The sequence below is a fragment of the Gopherus evgoodei genome, chromosome 1 (genome assembly GCF_007399415.2).
Source record: "Gopherus evgoodei ecotype Sinaloan lineage chromosome 1, rGopEvg1_v1.p, whole genome shotgun sequence".
NCBI lineage: Eukaryota > Metazoa > Chordata > Testudines > Testudinidae > Gopherus > Gopherus evgoodei.
The window spans coordinates 189,743,319-189,762,361 of record NC_044322.1 but is presented as its reverse complement, the minus strand read 5'-3'; the positions used below and the strand labels follow the sequence as shown (position 1 = coordinate 189,762,361).

The following is a 19,043-nucleotide window of genomic DNA, read 5'->3' as shown; positions in this document are numbered from 1 at the left end:
GTCCTCCAGTCTATATCTGGGAAGTTAAAGTCTCCCATGATCACACATTTCCTATTAGTGTTTACTTCATTAAAAACATTAAAGAGCTCTCTATCCATATCCAAATCAGATCCCGGCGGTCTGTAGCACACCCCAAGCACTATCTCAGGGGAGGCTCTGGTAGTTTTCTTTCCCACAACTCTGATAAAACTGCTAAAAGTATTCAATGGTAGAATTCAGGCTATGAATCAGTGTTCATCAGCTAGAGATGGAAACGGAGACACAAAGCACAGTGAAAACTGAGATTCTGATCCTGCAAATGCTGGCATATATGAGCATAATTTTATGTACATGGCTAATCTCATTGAAATCAGTGGGACTGCACATGCAAGTAAAGTTAAGCACATGGGTAAGTACTTGCAGGACTGATGCTTGAGAGAGAAAGGACTGTTAAACCAATGTGATAGAGGACAGTGGAGGTAGAGAGAAATCTTCTAGTCTATTTTCCAAATTACAGGAGCTTGCAAATTATCAGATTAAGGTAATTGATTGGGGGGAAAAACAGCATAACCCCGAAAGAAAGGAATGCTACAGCAGAGCTAATCAGGTGTAGGCAGTAATGACAGATGAACATGGGATAATATCAATATCCTGGATATCCTTCTTCAGACAGATGTTTGTGGCTTCTGTCTTATTCACACTTTGGAAGCACTGGTTTAGTCTGTCCTGTCAATGAACCATTGTTCAATTGAACTGAAAAATTCTCTTACCCAGAAGCAAAGTCTGGAGCTCAACTTTGCCAACCAAATTCACTAAACGGCACTAAAAGCCCAACAGAAATTGGACACACACAATTCTGCAAACAAATTCTACATGTGTGGAGGAACCCCAGGGATACTGGTGGCAGGGCAGAAACAGCGTAATTCATCTTCCTAATCAATTTACAAGAAGAATCCATCTTAGCCAATGCTCCTTCCACTGCAAAGCACTAGAGGATTAAGAACTAATCCAAACTAAAACAAAATCCATTCCTGTAATCACACCCAGGTCTCAACAATACTAACGTCCTGAGCAGAGAAGGAAACATTCTGGCATCAAACCAAAGAATACTCAAAACCTAAACCACCAGTTGATTGCACAAAGCACTGGGAAGAAAAAAACAAACCCAACAAGCTAGACTGCTGAAGATCCTTGCACAGTCAAACTTGCAAACCTGAGGCAGGCTCCTCTTACCAAACAACTGATAATCAGTAACCCAGGTGGGGATCAGGAGGCATAAAGCATAATTGGAAGAGAGATGAGAAACAACTTGTACTGTGGCAAAGGAACTGAAACAGAAGATAGTGTCCAAAATACTAGAGTCCAAGAAATATTTCCTCAGTCAGGTTTCCTCAATAATTTAATAATTTAATTTTCCTTAATAATTTAACTAACCCAGGGAAAAATGAGACAGCAGAGATAGCATGACTAGATTGTGAAGAAGCCTGTCACTAAATCTGTGGGGAGCCATCAAGGTACTGATTGAACTCCCAAAAGACTGTAGAAGCTCATGGGGAGATGCTTGGTGTACAGTAGGGGTTCTCAAACTTCACTGCACTGCTACCCCCTTCTGACAACAAAAATTAGTACATGACCCAGAAGCGGAGACTGAAGCCTGAGCCGGCCCAAGCCCCGCTGCCCCAGGCAGGGGAGGGACCAAACCCCTAGGACTGCAGCCCCAGGCACAGGGCCTCTAACCTGAGCCCCGCTACCGAGGCTAAAGCCCTCAGGCTTCAGTTTCAGCCCCAGGCAGTGCAACTTGGATTTTGGCCCTGGGCCCCAGCAAGACTAATGCCAGCCTTGGTGACCCCCATTAAAATGGGGTCATGGCCTACTTTGGGGTCCCAACCCACAGTTTGAGAACCCTGGTGTATGGTGTTGGGGAATAACCCCAAAACACACTGTGAAGTCCTGTCCTGAGGGGACAGATTCCTGACACCTCTCACATGGAGCTGAGGGTCTGTCATGGCACCACTTCTATGGCTAAAGTATTATGGAACAGATGAATGAACCGTTTCAGACATGGATGTACTTGGTGAGAAGAGAGAGGATGGGGACCCCTCTGTGACTAGGGGTGTCACCCAGAGAGTACGTGTGTGTGGAGGAGGAGGGAAACCTCTCTGAGATCAGGGAAATTCCTCCTCACTGGTGTGTGTATGTGAGGGTGTGTGTGTGTAGGCAGGGGGAGGGAGGATGAGTGTGTGTTCAGGCAGGGGAAAATTAGTGTGTGTGTGTGTAGGCAGGGGGAGATGACTGTGTGTGTATAGGCAGGGGAAGGTGTGTATGTGTAGGCAGGGGGAGGATGAGTGTGTGTTGAGGCAGGAGGGGGTGATGTGTATGTGTTTATATGTAGGCAGATGGGGGATGAGCACCTCCCACTGACCAGGGTACACTGCTTCCCCCATGTCTGGGACCAAGACAGGGCGGCCCAGAGGATTCAAGGGGCCTGGCGCAAAGCAATTTCAGCAGCCCCTTCCATAAAAAAAAAAAAGAAGTTGCATTACTATAGAATTCTATATTCTCGTGGGGGCCCCTGTGGGGCCTGGGGCAAATTGCTGCATTTGCCCCCCTCCCCTCTGGGCAGCCCTGGACCAAGAGGTCCCCCTTCCCTATTTCTGTCCCTTCCAGGGGCGAGCCCCCATCATGTCACGGGATGTGGGGAGAAGAGGAGGGTGGAAGCTCTCAATGGAGCAGGATTTCCCTTCCCCTCGCTGTGACCAGGCACCCCCCCGGGCAGGGGTTACCCCAGCGTGTGGGGGAATCTCCTCCGCTGGAGCAGGGCATCCCCTCCTGGGGTGGGCGGGGCTCCGGTGCGAGCGGGGCTCCAGGGCGGGCGGGTGGCCGGCTCTCTCCTCCCCTTTAAGGGGGCGGGGGCCGGGCCGGACCCCAGCACCTCCCCCGGTACCTGTGGGAGGGGGAGCGGGGGCGGGGGCTGGCAAAGTTTGTCTCTGTGGTTGGCTGCGCGGCGCGGCCGGGCGGCTCCAAGCCCGGGTAGCGAACGAGCGGAGCGGCGCGGGCAGGCGCCGGGGCGCGTGGTGCGGGGCTCTCTCGGGTCGGCGGCGGGGCCAAGCTGCTGGGCGCGGGCTCCCCCGGCTGGTCGGTGCCCGCGGGCTGGAGCCGGGCGGGGGGCTCCGGGTCCGAGCAGCCTCTTCCGCCCCGCACGCAGCCTGGCCAGCATGGGGCACCGCGTGGGGAGCGCGCCCCTCCTCCTCCTCCTGCTGCTGCTGGGTGAGCCCCTGCGCGGGGTCATGGGAGCGGGGCGGGCGCGGGGGGTTACTGGGGAGCGGGCGCTGGGTCCCCACGGGAATATTACCTCCCCTCCCTTCGCTGTGTAACTCCGCGGAGCGGCTGCTGCGGCGCTGCCCCGGCCAGGGGGGTTTCAGGCGAGCTGTCCCCTGGGGAGTCCCGGCTCCTTGCGGTGGCCACGCCTGCGCTGGGTGCCCCCTCCGCTGTGGGCTCAGCTGTGCGAGGCAGCGCGTTTGCGGCGCCGAGGCACTGACCCTGGATTTGCTCTGCAGCTGGAGCTGCCCCCCCCCTGCCTCCCTCCCAGAAAAGCGCACAGCCCCGAGGAGTCCCCCCCCCCGGGTTGTATTGATCCATGGAGCTGAGAGTGGCTGGCTTCCTCTCCTGCCTTGCATGTTGGCAGGGCCTGAGGGAAGCTCACCTTGAGCCCCTCCCTTTGGGCTAGGGAGCTTGGCACGGGTTGGCCTGTGATCGTTTATATCCTGCTTCCCGACGGTGCGTTTGTTTCTTGGAAGGGGTGGGGGATTAGGGAGTCATTGAACTTTCCAGTCACTTACTAGTCCCAGTATTGTAGTTCAAAGTAAAGCTGCTGCTTCCCTGAGTTCATGCCCTGTGCACATTGCTGTGATTCAGCCCTTCTTAACCTCTGCCAGGTTCCTTTCTCTCATTGTTTGGTTATTGACTCTGCCATGGCAATGTCTCCAGCATTTGTTTTTACTTCATGTTTTTTTTGCTATGACAGCTAGGCTTAAAAAAATGCAGAACCCTTCTACTGGAACCAGGCAAGGTAACAGTAGAAAGGGCTGGCATAGCTCAGGAGGGAATCCAGCTCCTACCCTGGCATTCAAAGGCTCGCTGGCACTGATTTTAGCCTTGTTAACGACCATTCTGAATCTATCAAACTGATTAACTCTTAGCACATCTGTAATTACTTATTAAAGTATAAATCTCCTGAGTAGCTATGCTAGGTATGGGTGACAGTGCTAGACAAGACAGGAGGTGTACTCTGTGCTTCTGCCTTGGTCTCTAAATACTGTGTTGTTTTTTTCTCTGTAGATTTAATGACACTTTTTTAATTGTCAGATAAGCTGTGTGAGCGCAAATAACCCCAAAGCAGTTAATTGAGATCAGTAATCTCTTGCTGTACTGGCATTCATTTTAAAGACTAGATAGTATGCTCCCTATGACTCTTACAGCTTCAATAAAATAACTGAGACATGCAAAATACTGCTTTTTCCTCCTCTTTAAAAAGAGACTGAAATACTCTTGTGCATTTCAGTGTAGCCTGTATACAGTGTATAGTCAGCCTGTGGAATTAATTTCCATAGGAGGTCAGGGATATAGAGTGTAGCTGAATGTATAAGGAGGTGGGATAACTTTGACATTATAGTAGTAATTACCAATTCTACTAGACTGTAGAAAAGTACTATCTGTTCAAGATAAGGGTAATGAAATCTTATACTTCAGAGTCAGGAAGAGATTTTTCTCCTGTACAAGCACAGTTGGCAAGGAACGTTATAGGAGTGTTTCAAGCTTCCTCTGAAATGCTGGATATTGGCTACTACCAAAGCCAGAATACTGGACTTGATAGTACAATGATTTTGTGTGATACATCAAATGTTATGTTCCTGTGTTCACCTGTAACAACATATGAGCTCCCTGGGTAATTGATTAGCTTACCTTTTGTAGTACTGTTTATTTTTTGACAGTCTATCACTGACAGTGGGCAAAAATGAAGATGATTTCTGCCTCGATCATACAATCAAGTATTTTTTGCAGATGTATTAAATGTGTGTTTTGCAACTGACAATAGCATTGGAGTAGGGGTATATTTAAGTAGAGACCAAAGATTGCTCAAGTGTGAACAGAATTACACACAGTATTTAAATGATGCTGCATTATATCCATTTAATTGGATAGCAGTACTAGAGGTGTTGCTGCATTGTTGTTATATGCAGGACTTGAATAGTCTATTTTATTATTTGCTTGTAGCAGATGGGTGCTAAGCCATTGATTTTTTACAGAATTTAACCTTTCATTTAAACAAAACAAATTTTCTAGCCTTCATGGCTGTTAAGTTAACCTCCTGAATGTGAGCTCTTAGTTTTGTCTTCCTGAGGCTGCAGACAGAGTATGCTCTGCCTTACAAACAGCTGAGGTGTATCATAGAATATCAAGGTTGGAAGGGACCTCAGGAGGTCATCTAGTCCAGCCCCCTGCTCAGAGCGGGACCAATCCCCAGATCCCTTAGTGGCCTTCTCAAGGGTTGAACTCACAGCCCTGGGTTTAGCAGGTTAATGCTCAAACCACTGAGCTTTTCCCTAGGCTGGGCTTCTCAGCAGGCTATTGTTTCTGGGCCTCAAAGGGGTTGTGTGTGTGCATGCATTTTACTAAATGGAGTCTGGGTTTATCAAAAAAAAAAAAAAAATCCCTGAGTGTAACACTGATTTTACATGGTGCTTTAGAAACTAAATCTTATGTTAAGATAAGCCCCAAAGGCTTTTGAAGGGTAGTGCTGCCTTTGTAGGAGATACAATGTGAATGAAATGTCCCTTTAAAGTGTGACCTAATGGCCAGCAGCAGACTAGAAGGCTATGTTCATAGAATGGTTTGCTTGAGCACTCTGGGTGGGTATAGCTGCTTGTTGATTTTTCCCTTATGTTGGGGATTGTTCTATTAAAACTAGAAATGCTGCTGTTACCCAGAAGCTCCTGAGCCAACATTGCCTGGTGAGAAGGTATAAGTGTTTAGGCATGGTTTTCTTCTGGTATAAACTGCTTAGAGCTGAGGGTAACTTAGAACAGAGGGAAGCTGGGCTTCACTTGGAGAAGTACTTTTCTTCATACTGGGAAGAACAGAGTTTCTACTTTTGCTAACCAGTGGTGCATTTTCAATCAGTTAAATGTGTAATAAGTGCAGGTAACAAAATCTTTCTCTTGCACCAAACAACTATCCTTTAAAGAACTGTTTTTCTGACGTTCAGTTTGTTCAGTGAGAGCTTTTTTATAAGTGCAACGGGGAGAGGATTTTGGAGTTTAGAAAAGTTGTTCACTGCTTATGTGCCCTTCATAGGGGTTTGTACTGTGCACACTAGTGTAGTGCAGCTCAAGATACGTGTGACTGAAGCACTTGTCTGCCAGATTAGGAATAACTTTTATATTCTTAGCAGAGCCAATAGCTATTTAATGAAAACGACCACCATCACAGCTGCCAGTGAGGGGCCTATTAGTGCCAGTCTCAGCAGAGAAGCTGTGAAGTCTGAACTCTCCTCTCTCCTGGCTTAGGTCTCTCTGGGACACTGGGAGGGGAAATTTGCTCTGCTGTTGCCCATGTTTTCAATCTGCAGGGCTGTCAAGCCAACACCGTTGGTCAGTATGAAAATTACTCAGAAAAGAAAAACATCCAGGATAGGACCCTGTTCTTTAATAATCTTGTGATTATTTTATTATTTCTGGCATTTGGTGTGTGTTTAATCAGCAACCTGAATAACTGCCAGCTCTTTCATTCTTAATTATTTAAAAGTATCATAAGTATTTAAACTTAATTTAAAAAACAGAGCTTGCCCTTATTTGTGTGAGAAGGAGCTTGGGAAAAGCAGATGGAGACAATAGTCAGGTTCCATTACTGGCATATCTGCTCTGCATCCAAACATACAGTGTTCTTCATTGCCAAGAAGCCCTTGCAACAGCTCCTCTCCTCTGTAATTCCAGAGATCTGTCCAGCATTACAGATCCCTGCCAGAAACCTTCTGGTATGGACCTCAGGTTATTTGTTATGACTTTCACCTGAAATTGTTTGGTTTCTCAACTGCTACAACAATTAATAATTTGAATCAAAGATTGAATTAAAACTTGGCAGTTAAAGGCTTCCAATAATTAGTCACCTGTGTATTGTTATAATTGTCAACCTCAAGCCTTTTCTAGTCATTTTCAGCAATGGGGGAGCTTACCAAACCTAATACAGTGAAACCAGCACTGAGCTCTCTAATCCTCTACCTCACTGGCATGCTTCTGCTGGCAGGCTTTTTATTCTACCACTTGGAGTAAGAGAGGGGAAAAGGGCAGTCCCCTCATTGGTGTTTGGAGGAGTGGGAGACATCACTCCAGTTCCTTTCCTCCTCCTCTCCCCCCCAGAGATGGATGAAAGTCCCACCAGGAGGGGAGTATCCAGCCCGGTCTTTGTCATCTTTAGAAAGGGGAAGTATTTTCCACATAATCTTGTTTGTCTGTCTGATTTATGTTCTTGGAGGGCGGAGTTAGGAAAGCAGGGGTGGGAGGAAGAGATGGGAGGCACAGCTATTTATCCTCATCCCCCTTCCACAATTTGCCCCTGACAAGGTTGTAAGATGTTTCTTCCCCTGTATTCCAGGCTGACTTTCACCAGGGGGGAGTGCTGCTTTCTCCTATATCTGCTTGTGCCCTCCCACCCCACCTGACAGGCTGGCAAATAGTAGCTTATCCTCATCCTTTCCCATCCTTGGTGTGATGTTTCTCAAAAGCCCATTCAAAAGTTCAGCGTGGAAGTAGTTAGCACATATGTTTGTTTCCTAGAACTGCCCCCTCTCCTCCTGCCACCCTTGATTGTTGCTCTTTAAAGCAGCAGCCTGTAGTCTTCAGGTAGCTACTGCTGTGGTTGGCCCAGTGCCCTGCTGCTGATGCATAAGCCTACCTGAGCAAGAGGTAGGATAAAAAGTGAGGGTCAATTTTTAAAAAAAGTGCAGCCATACTCTACTGAAAGGAACCCCTTTAAAGAGGGTACATGTGCATGTAAAAGTCAAGCTTATTACAGAAACTCCATTTTTCCTATGATGATTTGTTTCATGGACTTTACAGAACTCTATAGATACTGTTGCAGGGCTATATTTTCTGCAGTACCTCCTTAATGTTAATAGACGTTCATAGGTCCATCTAATAACTCTAAAATTTTTCACCCAAATCAAATAAAATGGTCCTTATTACACACACTTGTGTGTAACAAATTTGGAAGTTTTCTTTAGAGCGCTGCAGTTACAAGAACTCATTTTTAGAAAGTGGAAAATGTAATTGTCTTTTGAATGTTTCAGAAGTCATTTTAGTGCTTTTGGTAAAGTCACATGTTGGAGGAGGGTACAGATTATTCTGATCTGTCTAGAGACCAATCGTTAGAAATTCCAGTCAAAAATGCTTTATATGTATTTAACCTCGTTGGGTCAGAATCAGGCTTATAATGGAGTATTTCACAGCTTTAACAGTCACTATCTTGTAGCTCAATAATTCTCCAAAACAAATGGACAAAAAACCCCTACATTAAAATGGAATTAAGTTTAAAAATATATATCAGTTTAAGAATAAAAAAAATTAGAGGGCTGTTGCAATTATACCCAAACTTATAAGAACCAGGAAGGGTCCACAGGAGTAGGCATGGAGTTTGTCGTCTGCACAGTTTGTAAGACAAAAATGCTTATGGATGCTGAATGTTTCATTTTGATAAATTATATTTCTTGAGCTTTTTTGGTGATTGGGGTGGTTTAGTGAGGGTTGTCATCTAAACTGCATTAGCACTCCAAGAGTACCAAGCCTTTTGCCAATACATGTGCCACAGTTCTGGAGAAAATAGTTATAGAAAGACACACCAGCATCAAGTTCTTGGACATCACGATTAGCTTCAACAATGTAGCTCTACGGACAACTATATATAAGAAACCCACAGATCACCACACTTACTTTCACAGATCTAGTAAACATTTCTTACTGTGTCTGGAGTGATATCTATAACAGTGGTTCTCAACCTTTCCAAACTAGATGTACCCCTTTCAGGTGTCTGATCTGTGTTGTGTATCCCAACTTGCACTTCACTTAAAAACTACTTACTTACAAAATCAGACATCAAAATACAAAAGTGTCACAGCACACTATTACTGAGAAATTGCTTACTTTCTCATTTTTACCATATAATTATAAAATAAATCAATTGGAATATAAATATTGTACTTACATTTCACTGTATAGTGTTTATACAGACAATGACTTGTTTATACTGCTCTGAAATTTTAGTTTGTACTGACTTTGCTAGTGCTTTTTATGTAGTCTGTTGTAAAACTAGCCAAATATCTTGATGAGTTGATGTAGCCCCTGGAAGATCCGTGTACCCCCAGGGAGACGTGTCCCCCTGGTTGAGAACCACTGATCTGTGACTAAGCACTCAGATATCACAGAATATGTTCTAAAGAGAGAGTCTGGGATCCACACTTAAAACTGCCTCACTGAAAAATGATGCTCCATGGGAGAAGTAGATCACATCATGGAACCGGTCATCCAAATACACCGAGAAAAGCTGCTTCTATAGAGAAATAAAATCCCCTGCCACTGCGCACCCCTACTTGTCACCTGCTGCCCCATCCTGGAGCCTATGTGGGGTATTATTAAACAATTACAACTCAGACTCAATGGAAAATCTGTCCCAAACACTCTCTTCTGGCCTTCAAATAATTCCCCAGCCTCACCAAGCTCATCAGCAGAAGCAGGCTCCCCACAGACTAGGACCCACCAACTCAAGCAGCCACAGCCCCTGCCACAAGAACAGATTCAGAATCTGCAGACATCTCTCTACTGTTACCATGATCAGTACCACCCACAATATACCTTTCAAGATCCCTGGGTCCTATATGTGGCGTACATCATCTAGTGCACTAAATACTCCAATAACAACTATGTGGGTAAAATGAGACAATCACTATGTTTTCAAATGAACTCGCACAGAAAAATGATAAAAGACAAAAGCCCCATCTTTCCTGTGAGCAAACGCTTTTCACAAAATGATCACTGTGTATCTGACCTCTCAGTCCTCGGTGTGAAAGGAGACCTGTGCAATGCCCTCAAAAGATGAGCCCAGGAACTTAAATTTATAATTCTGCTAGACACCAAAATTCATGGTCTAATAATGGCAGTGGATTTGTAGCTCATTACAACAATCTGTAACCCACTAACCCTCCTTTGTCCTCTGACTGTAGAGGTGTTAACTGCCTGTTTCACCTTGAATGGTCTCTTGCAACATGTAAACTCCTTATCTGTTCCACCCTTATTATTACCGCATCCATCCTGTCTCACTTATAAAAAGACAGACTGACAAAAGTTTGGAGAAAAGGGATGTAATGTGTAAGCGACTTGGTCCGGACATTGATGGGTGTACAACTTTTATTTTTTGCTCTTCGGAGCACAAGGTATCTGGTTTACCAACCATTTTGGTGTTCACTAACAAGTTAATTCAGTCCAAAAGTTCCATGTTTTCGGAAACCCTTGAGGTTCGTATATTTGCAGAAATAACTCTAAAAGTAACCAGCTAACTGTAAAGGCCTGATGCATCAGATTGTTTTATTCTTTTGACCTTAATGTAAACTGTTATTTTCTAGACCAAAACACTTTTGAGATAGGATTTTCTAGATCACAATGTGAGGGCACCTAGAGCCTTGGATACATAGCTTTCTTTTTTAAATCTTAATAGATAAAACCTAAGAGATTTGAAAAGTGAATAACTACTAAATTTTAGAAGTTCCATATCTCAAAACTGGCTTATCTGATTCAACTTGGACTTTAATTTTTTTTTTAAAAGGATCTTCCCTGGACTGAGTAAGCAGGACAAGGCAAACAGGATAGAGCTTTTTTTCAGAGTTAGATGAGGTTTCGAAAGGTGGGCTTATAATGGAAATCATCTCACAATCTTAATTATGGAGTCACTACCGTGTACTATAATTAAGTTTAACATCCTTAAAGGAGATTTGACTAAGAGGTGGGGCAATGTCACTAAACTTCAAGAAGGGGATTTTAAAAAGAAAAAGAAAAGAGGTAGTCAGAGCCTTATGGGGGAAGTTAGTAGGCTAGAATCACTACAGTAGGGTTGTTATGGAGGCTGCTTAAGACATACTGTAGAGCATCATGGAAGACTTTTCTATTCCAAAACATAAAAAGGAAACAAATGGAGGAAGAATCCTAGCATGGCTGTGTTAATGTATAGGAGTTTATCGAGATGGAGCTCCAGCCTAAGCAATGCTAATAGAACAGAATTGTTCTATGCAGTGTTGTTGTTGTTATTGTTGTACCACAATATTAGAGAGACTAGCTGGTGAGAGAGTATTTTTTTTACTAGACCAACTTCTGTTGGTGAGAGAGAGAGAAGCTTTCAAGTTTAAGACGAATTGTGTATGTTCGAGCGTGTATCTCTTTCAGTAGCAGAAGCTGGTCCAATAGAAGATATTACCTCTCCCATCTTGCCCCCCAGAATAATTGTTGACCGTTAACTGGTGATTAAGAACCTGATCCAAAGCACTTGCCCAGGGAAAAGTGCAAATGAAATCATTGGTAATTCTGCCTGTGGAGGGGAATACAGTTCCGTATAAGTGCCAGGAGGAAATCTGAAAAAGCAAAGCCAAATATAACTTTTATGTTTCATTTGAAATGAGAAATTTGTGGAAAGTTCAGTGGGTTCATAATATCCCCAGACTATAGAAGGGGCAATCTGAGATTATAAGGAGACTGCATCTTGCTTTACCAAAGAGGATGATGAGAAAATAACTGCTGGAGAGGTTTTTTTTCAGGTAGTGAAGGTGAAATAGTATCACAGAGAAGTATCAAGAAGTGATGAAACAGGTCAAAATTTAACTGGACTTGATGGTATTTGTGTGTGTTCTAAAAGAACTGAAGAATCAACTGAGCTGCTAACAAAAATAACTAATAAGGAGGAGACTGAAAGTTGGCCAGTACTGTAATCTACCTTTAAAATGGACCTAATGATGGTTTTTGGAATTCATTGACTGGTGAAGTTCAGTACCAGGATTAATAGCTGGGGAACTAGTTAGATTGAATTCTATGACACTCTATGAATATTAAAGGGACAAACTACACAGCAGTTCATACACAGAGCTGCTAGCAGTGCCTATAGTTCAGGTTGCCTAACACTTTCCAGTATAAGACCATGTTTGGAACACTTTGCCTCAGGAGGTTGTGGAAGCACCTTCACTGGAGGTTTTCAGAAGGAGGCTGGATAGCCATCTCTCTTGGATGGCTTAGACACAACAATGCTGCATCTTGGCAGGGGGTTAGACTAGATCAGTGGTTCTCAACCAGGGGTACGTGTACCCATTGGAGAATACCGAGTTCTTCCGGAAGGGGTACATCAACTCATCCAGATATTTGCTTAGTTTTACAATAGGCTACATAAAAAGCACTAGCAAAGTCAGTGCAAGCTAAAATTTCATACAGACAATGACTTGTTTATACTGCTCTATATACTGTACACTGAAATGTAAGTACAATATTTATATTCCAATTGAGCTATTTTATAATTATATGGTAAAAATGAGAAAGTGAGCCATTTTTCAGTAACAGTTGCTGTGACACTTTTGTATTTTTGTTTGATTTTTGTAAGCAAGTAGTTTTTAAGTGAGGCGATACTTGGGGGTACGCAAGACCAATCAGAAACAGTAGTCTGGAAAGGTTGAGAGCCACTGGACTAGATGACCCTTGCAGTCTCCTCTAGCCCTATGATTCTCTGTTTCAGTTATTTATAACTAGGGTTGGCTGAAATTTATTTTTCAGTTTTTCATAATTTTGATGGCTAATACCTACACTTTAAGCATTTCTTTAGATTTGTATCAATTTAACTTTTCATAGTTGTGAGAAATTATGAAGGGAGGGATCAGACAATATTTTATGACAGTAAATGTTGAGATTCAAAAAGTTAAAGCTTCATAACTATCAAAACACAAATGATCAATGTCACATGTCAAAATATAAAAGTAAATATTCTCAAGTCAAACTGTAATAAGTTCTCAAGCAGCATTTTTCTTACTTTTCTTATCTGTATTTTCAATGATTATAGATGGAAAGATTCTTTGTTGGTTTGGCTGTGTACAGAGAAATTGATTTTATTGATAAAAGTCAAATCCTTCCAAGTTTACTTATAACATTGCCAAACTTTAATCATTCAGGCTAAAATTTTCCATGCTGGGTGTCTGCTCAGGCTGAATCGTTTTTTTTTGTTTGTTTGTTTTTTGAAAGTTTAAGCAAAAATAGTTTTTCTGACCAGATTATTTTGCTCATATTAAAAAGAATCTTTACAGCTTCTAAGCTGAGAAGTAATGTACATTCATGCTTTGGAGCAAAGACCTGAAATTTGGCCCAGAAGTTGCCTTTGTGTCAGGAATGTGCCTTTTGCCTTTGCTGAAAAATGCCCCAGTTTGGCCAAATTATAAGCTTTAGAAAAGTATTGTTTATCATCTGTAATAATAACCATAAGCAATACTCACCTACATTCTCCAGGGGCATTTCTTTCTGCTTTTTGCAGCACTCAGCATTTCCCGATCTTGTTGTTCAGAGATAAAGAAAAAATAAGGGACTTCCCTTGTAATAAGAGCCTGTTAGCAGCCCTACTTGTGACCATGCATTGGAGAACGCAGCTGCCTTGGCTGGCAGGGTCTTAACTCTCAGACGAGCTAGCCCCTGCTAACCTTGCCAGTCTCAAAAGATCAGTCAGCAAAGTAATAGGCCTAAAGCCGATTCAGGGTACATTCCATCCTTGGCTCAAATGTGCCTTTTTTTTTTTTTCTTGATATGTTGTGGCCATGGGGAATCTTTGAACAGGTTAGAACCATAGTGCTTTCCCATACAGTCTGCTTGCTTTGGACTGAATGCTGCAGAAGAGAGAGTTGTCATCAGCTGGGGTTCAGTGTTTGTGACAGGGGTTGCCAGCCTCTGGCATGTGGCTCGCTAGGGTAAGCACCCTGGTGGGCCAGGCCATTTTGTTTACCTGCCGCGTCAGCCGTTTCGGCCGATCGCGGCTCCCACTGGCCGCGGTTTGCTGTCCCAGGCCAATGGGGGTGGCAGGAAGCGGCATGGGCCAAGGGATGTGCTTTCCGCTGCCCCCATTGGCCTGGGACGGCAAACCGTGGCCAGTGGGACCTGACATTGGCCGAACCTGCCGACGTGACAGGTAAACAAACTGTCCCGGCCCGCCAGGGTGCTTACCCTGGCAAGCCATGTGCCAGAGGTTGCTGACCCCTGGTTTGTGACATAGGACACATGCTTGTTCTTGCTGGCCTGTTCACTAGTTTGCACTGACACGTTACCCTTTATGATAAGCAGTGTATCCTCTAGCTATGGAATTTGCCTTAGAACCCCTGCTGTAAAATGGAACTATTCAGCAGACTCTAAACTCTTGTTTTAAAAATGTTTCTGGCCCATATGTTGGCAAAGAATATCTGCCAAATATGTAGCATACTTGAACCAATCCAGCACTCTTCCTGGATTTTCAGACAATCCAAAATCATTTAGTGAGAAGTGACCTGTTTCTCCTCATCTGGGTGTTAACTCTGAAGCTTAAAGATGACCATTTAAATCCCAACTCTAACTATATCACTGCTGATCATTATAATAGCAATATATCCAGCTAATGTACTTATCCACTGTGGTTGAATACAGTGACTGGTATTGAGTAGTGGGTCACTGAGATAGACGTTTACTATTGAGAACTGCTGGGATGGACTGAGGTGTTCAAAGTTCCTTCCTGTCTACTCTAACCCTACCCATAGCATGAGGAATGGAGGGTGGAAAGAGATGATGCATCTCCCTCCCCATTGGCAAAAACATCTTCTGCCTCCTTGGCACCAAAAAACCACTACTGTTCCCTACCCAGATGTCAAAGCCTCTAGCCTGTCCCCTGACAAGAGGAAGTGGGTATTCACCCACGAAAGCTCATGCTCCAAAACTTCTGTTAGTCTATAAGGTGCCACAGGACTCTTTGCTGCTCTGACAAGCGTTGTATTTTTAGTGCTAAATCCCTATGCCACAATGAATATTTGGGGTCAGCATAAAAGAAACGGACCTTAGTGTCTAAGTAACACAGAGTGCTACATTGCTAGTATTGTGCATTTCTTGTTTAATTCAGTTTTAAAAAAAATCAAATTTACTTGCATTTGCTGCAGATTTTCCAGTCTGCTGCAGAAACTAGGTGACTTGCCTCAAACTCCAGGTGTAGATTTGGCCCAAGGCATGTGGGACCTTAACTTTTTAGCTTGCTTAAGGGCAGTGAGATTTCGTCCAGGTGTTTATATGCTCCTTTGGTGACCAACTGTTCAGGTGACAAAGCTCTGACCAGTGACATTTCTTCAACAGATCCTTCTTTTCAGCCTTTAAAAAAAAAAAAAAAAAAAAAAAAAAAAGGCAAGCAAGCCTGACAGTTTATTTTGGTAGCTTAGAAACGGTGCTTCTTTGGGGGCGAGGTAGGTTTGGCTGCCTTATATCTTTGGGAGACCTAGCACAAATAGGGGGCTGAGTAGACCTGTCTAGGTTATTGACCAAGTGCTGGGCAAGTTGTACTGATAAGTGTTTGTCAGTTATACACAGCTATTGACAAATGTGCGTTTGGGAATACTGGGAGGAACATGAAGTGTAATAAGGTGACAGACTGTGGGCACTGAAAATAGGCTGTTTCAAAAACAGGGGAAGAGTGTTTGTTTTCTTCTGCAAGCGAAGAATGAGGTAGGAAAACCTTCACCAAGGAACAGTCCTTGCAGAGGGTGAGAGAGAGCACGTCCAAGCTTTGCTGCTTTCATGCAGCACTAGGAAGGGAACTTGAAACAGCAGATCTTGAGAAGTCACCTTGCCTATTACTCACCAGTGCTGAGTAGTAAACTTTCCCTAGGAATTGAGGGATCTAATGGATTTCTTCAGAACATAAGCTTTAATTCAAAACAAAGTCTGAATGGGCCCTGGGGACTGTAATTCTTTCCCAGCTATTAGAGGTAGTCCTCTTGGCTATGGTGAGGCACACTGGTAATGGACAGCATAGGAAAAACTTGCACTGCTATTGTCCCTGCTCTCTGTCCTGTGGGTAATTAAAGGACTTTGGTGTCCAGGACTGAGTTGAGCACCTCTTACTAGCACTTCACCTTCCCCTGCTCCCCACAGTTTTATTTTCTATGTATTTATACAGTAATTTGAAAGACTAGTGAATTGACAATTATTTCCATTAAATGCAGCTAAGAGTGACCTTAACAAGCATGTGGGGTAACTGACTCCCAAACCCAAGAACTTCTCTTAGATGTTGTTCACATACCATCATCTTATGATAGAAAACCCACCTGACAATCTTCTTGACTCTGGGGAGAGACCCCAGTAAGCAATTCCAGGTGGCTCATTCTGTGTTTTATATCCTTAAACTTTTTTCTTCTCTAACTCTGTGTAAAAGCTGCAATTGGCCATGGTTGCACATGTAAGCTATTTAAAGGGAAGGTCAAGACTTGGTCTCCAAGGTGCATGATTTTATTGGAGGTTAACAGAGAATTCCGTTTTGCCCCTAATAATTTCCCATATTGAGAGGTGCCCAAACTTCGCCCAGTAGAAGACTGAAGTGGCAACTTGCAGGAGCTTCACAAGTTCTCCAGAATCGTGTAAAACAGCAGATGCAGTTCAGATATATTGTTGTGGTCCATGGAGACTATGGGTTCCTCCGTATAAGTGTCACTTAAATCAAGGTGGTATGTTACCTTTTGAGATCTATAGTTTCTCTAGGTCACTCTGTAGCTGTGGCTCTGCTTCAGCAGTCTCTGCAATAAATGCAATAGTGTGGATCTATTCCAGTCTGTTATACTGAAATTGCATTACTATTTCTGAAAAAGATGACATGAATGCGCTGAGCTTGATTTTATAAAAAGCTGATAGTGCCTGCTGAGAAACTTGAATAGCTTTCTATTTAGAGTGATAATTTTGCTTATGTGGCACATAATTCTGTCTTTCCAAAACTTCATCTGTTTCCTCTTTATTATTAGGCTCTTGTAGGAAAATGACATCTCATCTGGCTTTTTTAGAATTTATCTGTTTCTACACTTGAAATCATAATCCTGTCTTCTATTCTTGTTTTCCCTTTCTTCTTCCAGTTGAATCTACTGCTTCTGTCCAAAGTGCTTTCTTCCCAGTGCCAGAATTGCAAAACGGATGAGGCTCTTATTGGTCTCTCTTGGGTGCGGCTTCTCCTGGGAAATTGCTATGGGCAGCAGCCATAGTAGAGTGATATTCTGTCTTTAAAATGTGAGAGGTGAGGAATCATGAGACAGCCATGGGCCTGTGCTGAATTTAAGCTGTTTACTGAGGATTAAGACCAGTGTTTTGTGTACTCCCTGTCTCACCAGGCCTAAATTATGCCATAATTATAATCATTTGATTTATTACCCTTATGATATTTTTTGCCACATACATGCTGAAATAGGCAGCACGTAGAAGTTTCGGCATAAACGTCAAGTAAACTCAAAACCAGAGGTTTTGAATTAGCCATGAAAATGGGTATTAGTGCAGTATGCCTTCTACTTATTTTGAAGTGCAGTTTGCTTAAAATCTTCATTTTTAGACTATCTCAACGTAATGCTTCCATGTTTTCAATCTGTGGCTTAAATTTGTATTTCTGATATGAACTTCAGAAGCTGCTGACGGGGATGAGGTGAAGACTTCGGTTGTGGGGGCTGTTGACATCCAAGAAGGGATTGGGGAAATGTATGCCATATTGCCATGAGGGTTGCTAACAGTCCCTTATTACAAAGGACATCCCCTATTTTTTCATCTCTGTATATTAAGATCAGGAGTTGCTGAGTGCCGCAAAAAGCAACACCCTTGGCGAATGTAGGGGAATACTGCTTGTTGTTTGTTTTATTTATTATTAATAATGATAATATTGGGAGGAGGGGTGAGGGTGCTAAGAAAACAGACCCTTATTTTTGAAATACAATGTTGGCAACCCTAGTGTCAGTGCCATCCAGGTTCAGCTAAGCTCGTGGCACTGGGAGGTTCTCTTCCTTCCTTCCTCTTTCTGGGCAGGGGTGGAAGTGACCTGGAGTTCCGTTTTCCTTCAAAACTTTCTGGAGCTCTGTTCCAACAACCCTTGATCCCTTCCAGCATCTTCACTCCACCCTCAAATCTGCATCCAACAAAAGCAAATAAGTACATTTGTTGGATGTTTCTGCTACAGCTAGCAATGAAATAATTAATAAGGATACTACATTTGCTGTCTTTAGCTTCAGTGTTCAGACCCACTAGAACAGACTGAGACTCAGAGCTGCTGTCTCAGGCTGTGCATAGATTCATGACTGCATTGGTTTACATTAGGTCTGTGTTTGGGAGGGTATTCTCACCAACCAGAGGAGCTAAATGTTAACTTCTTAAAAACTAGATTCTGTCAGAGGGTGGATTCTGCAGCTGTGTAAACACAGGGCTGTGATTATCACTTCAAGTTGAGAACAAGCTATATAAGTAAAGGTGTTTCATTAAGGCCAAAGGTCTTTTCTTCCAAATTGTTTATATTATAAATACTGTAGTAGCAACCAGATGCCCAGTCACAATTAGGGCTGTGGTGTGCTAGACACTGAACAAGTGCATAAGAAGTATGTAATTCTTGCCATAAAGAATTTATAAACTTGAGTAGAGTGTGTATATGGTAACTCTCACAAACTTAAACACAGCCTGTTCTGAATATTTTGTAATCTAACTCTGACTAATGCAGTGTGAGAACAGCTTTATTAGAGACTTATAAAGACATATAATAATCAGAGAGACAGATACACCTGCCAGATAGATCACGAACAGTTAATTCATTACATTTATATAGGGGCTTTCCAACGGGATCCCAAAGAACTTTAGAAGCGTTCACTGACTGCAAATTATATATGCTTTATAGGAACTGAATCTCCCATAAATTAATGCATCCACCAATAGAGTGAAAAAACACAATAATATGAAATGAATCAGGACAGGACAGAAAGTGAT

General features: G+C 43.1%; 1 protein-coding gene across 2 annotated transcripts in view; it reads left to right on the top strand.

Moving 5' to 3' along the window:
- Positions 1 to 3,146: 3,146 nt before the first annotated feature.
- PTGFRN (prostaglandin F2 receptor inhibitor) overlaps positions 3,147 to 19,043 on the top strand; it is a 98,582-nt gene continuing 82,685 nt past the window's right edge. For both annotated transcript variants that reach the window (XM_030580822.1, XM_030580813.1), the window contains exon 1: positions 3,147 to 3,246. In XM_030580822.1, the coding sequence (XP_030436682.1) occupies positions 3,195 to 3,246 (52 nt within the window). In that variant the 5' untranslated portion in view covers positions 3,147 to 3,194. The remainder of the gene's footprint in view (positions 3,247 to 19,043) is intronic.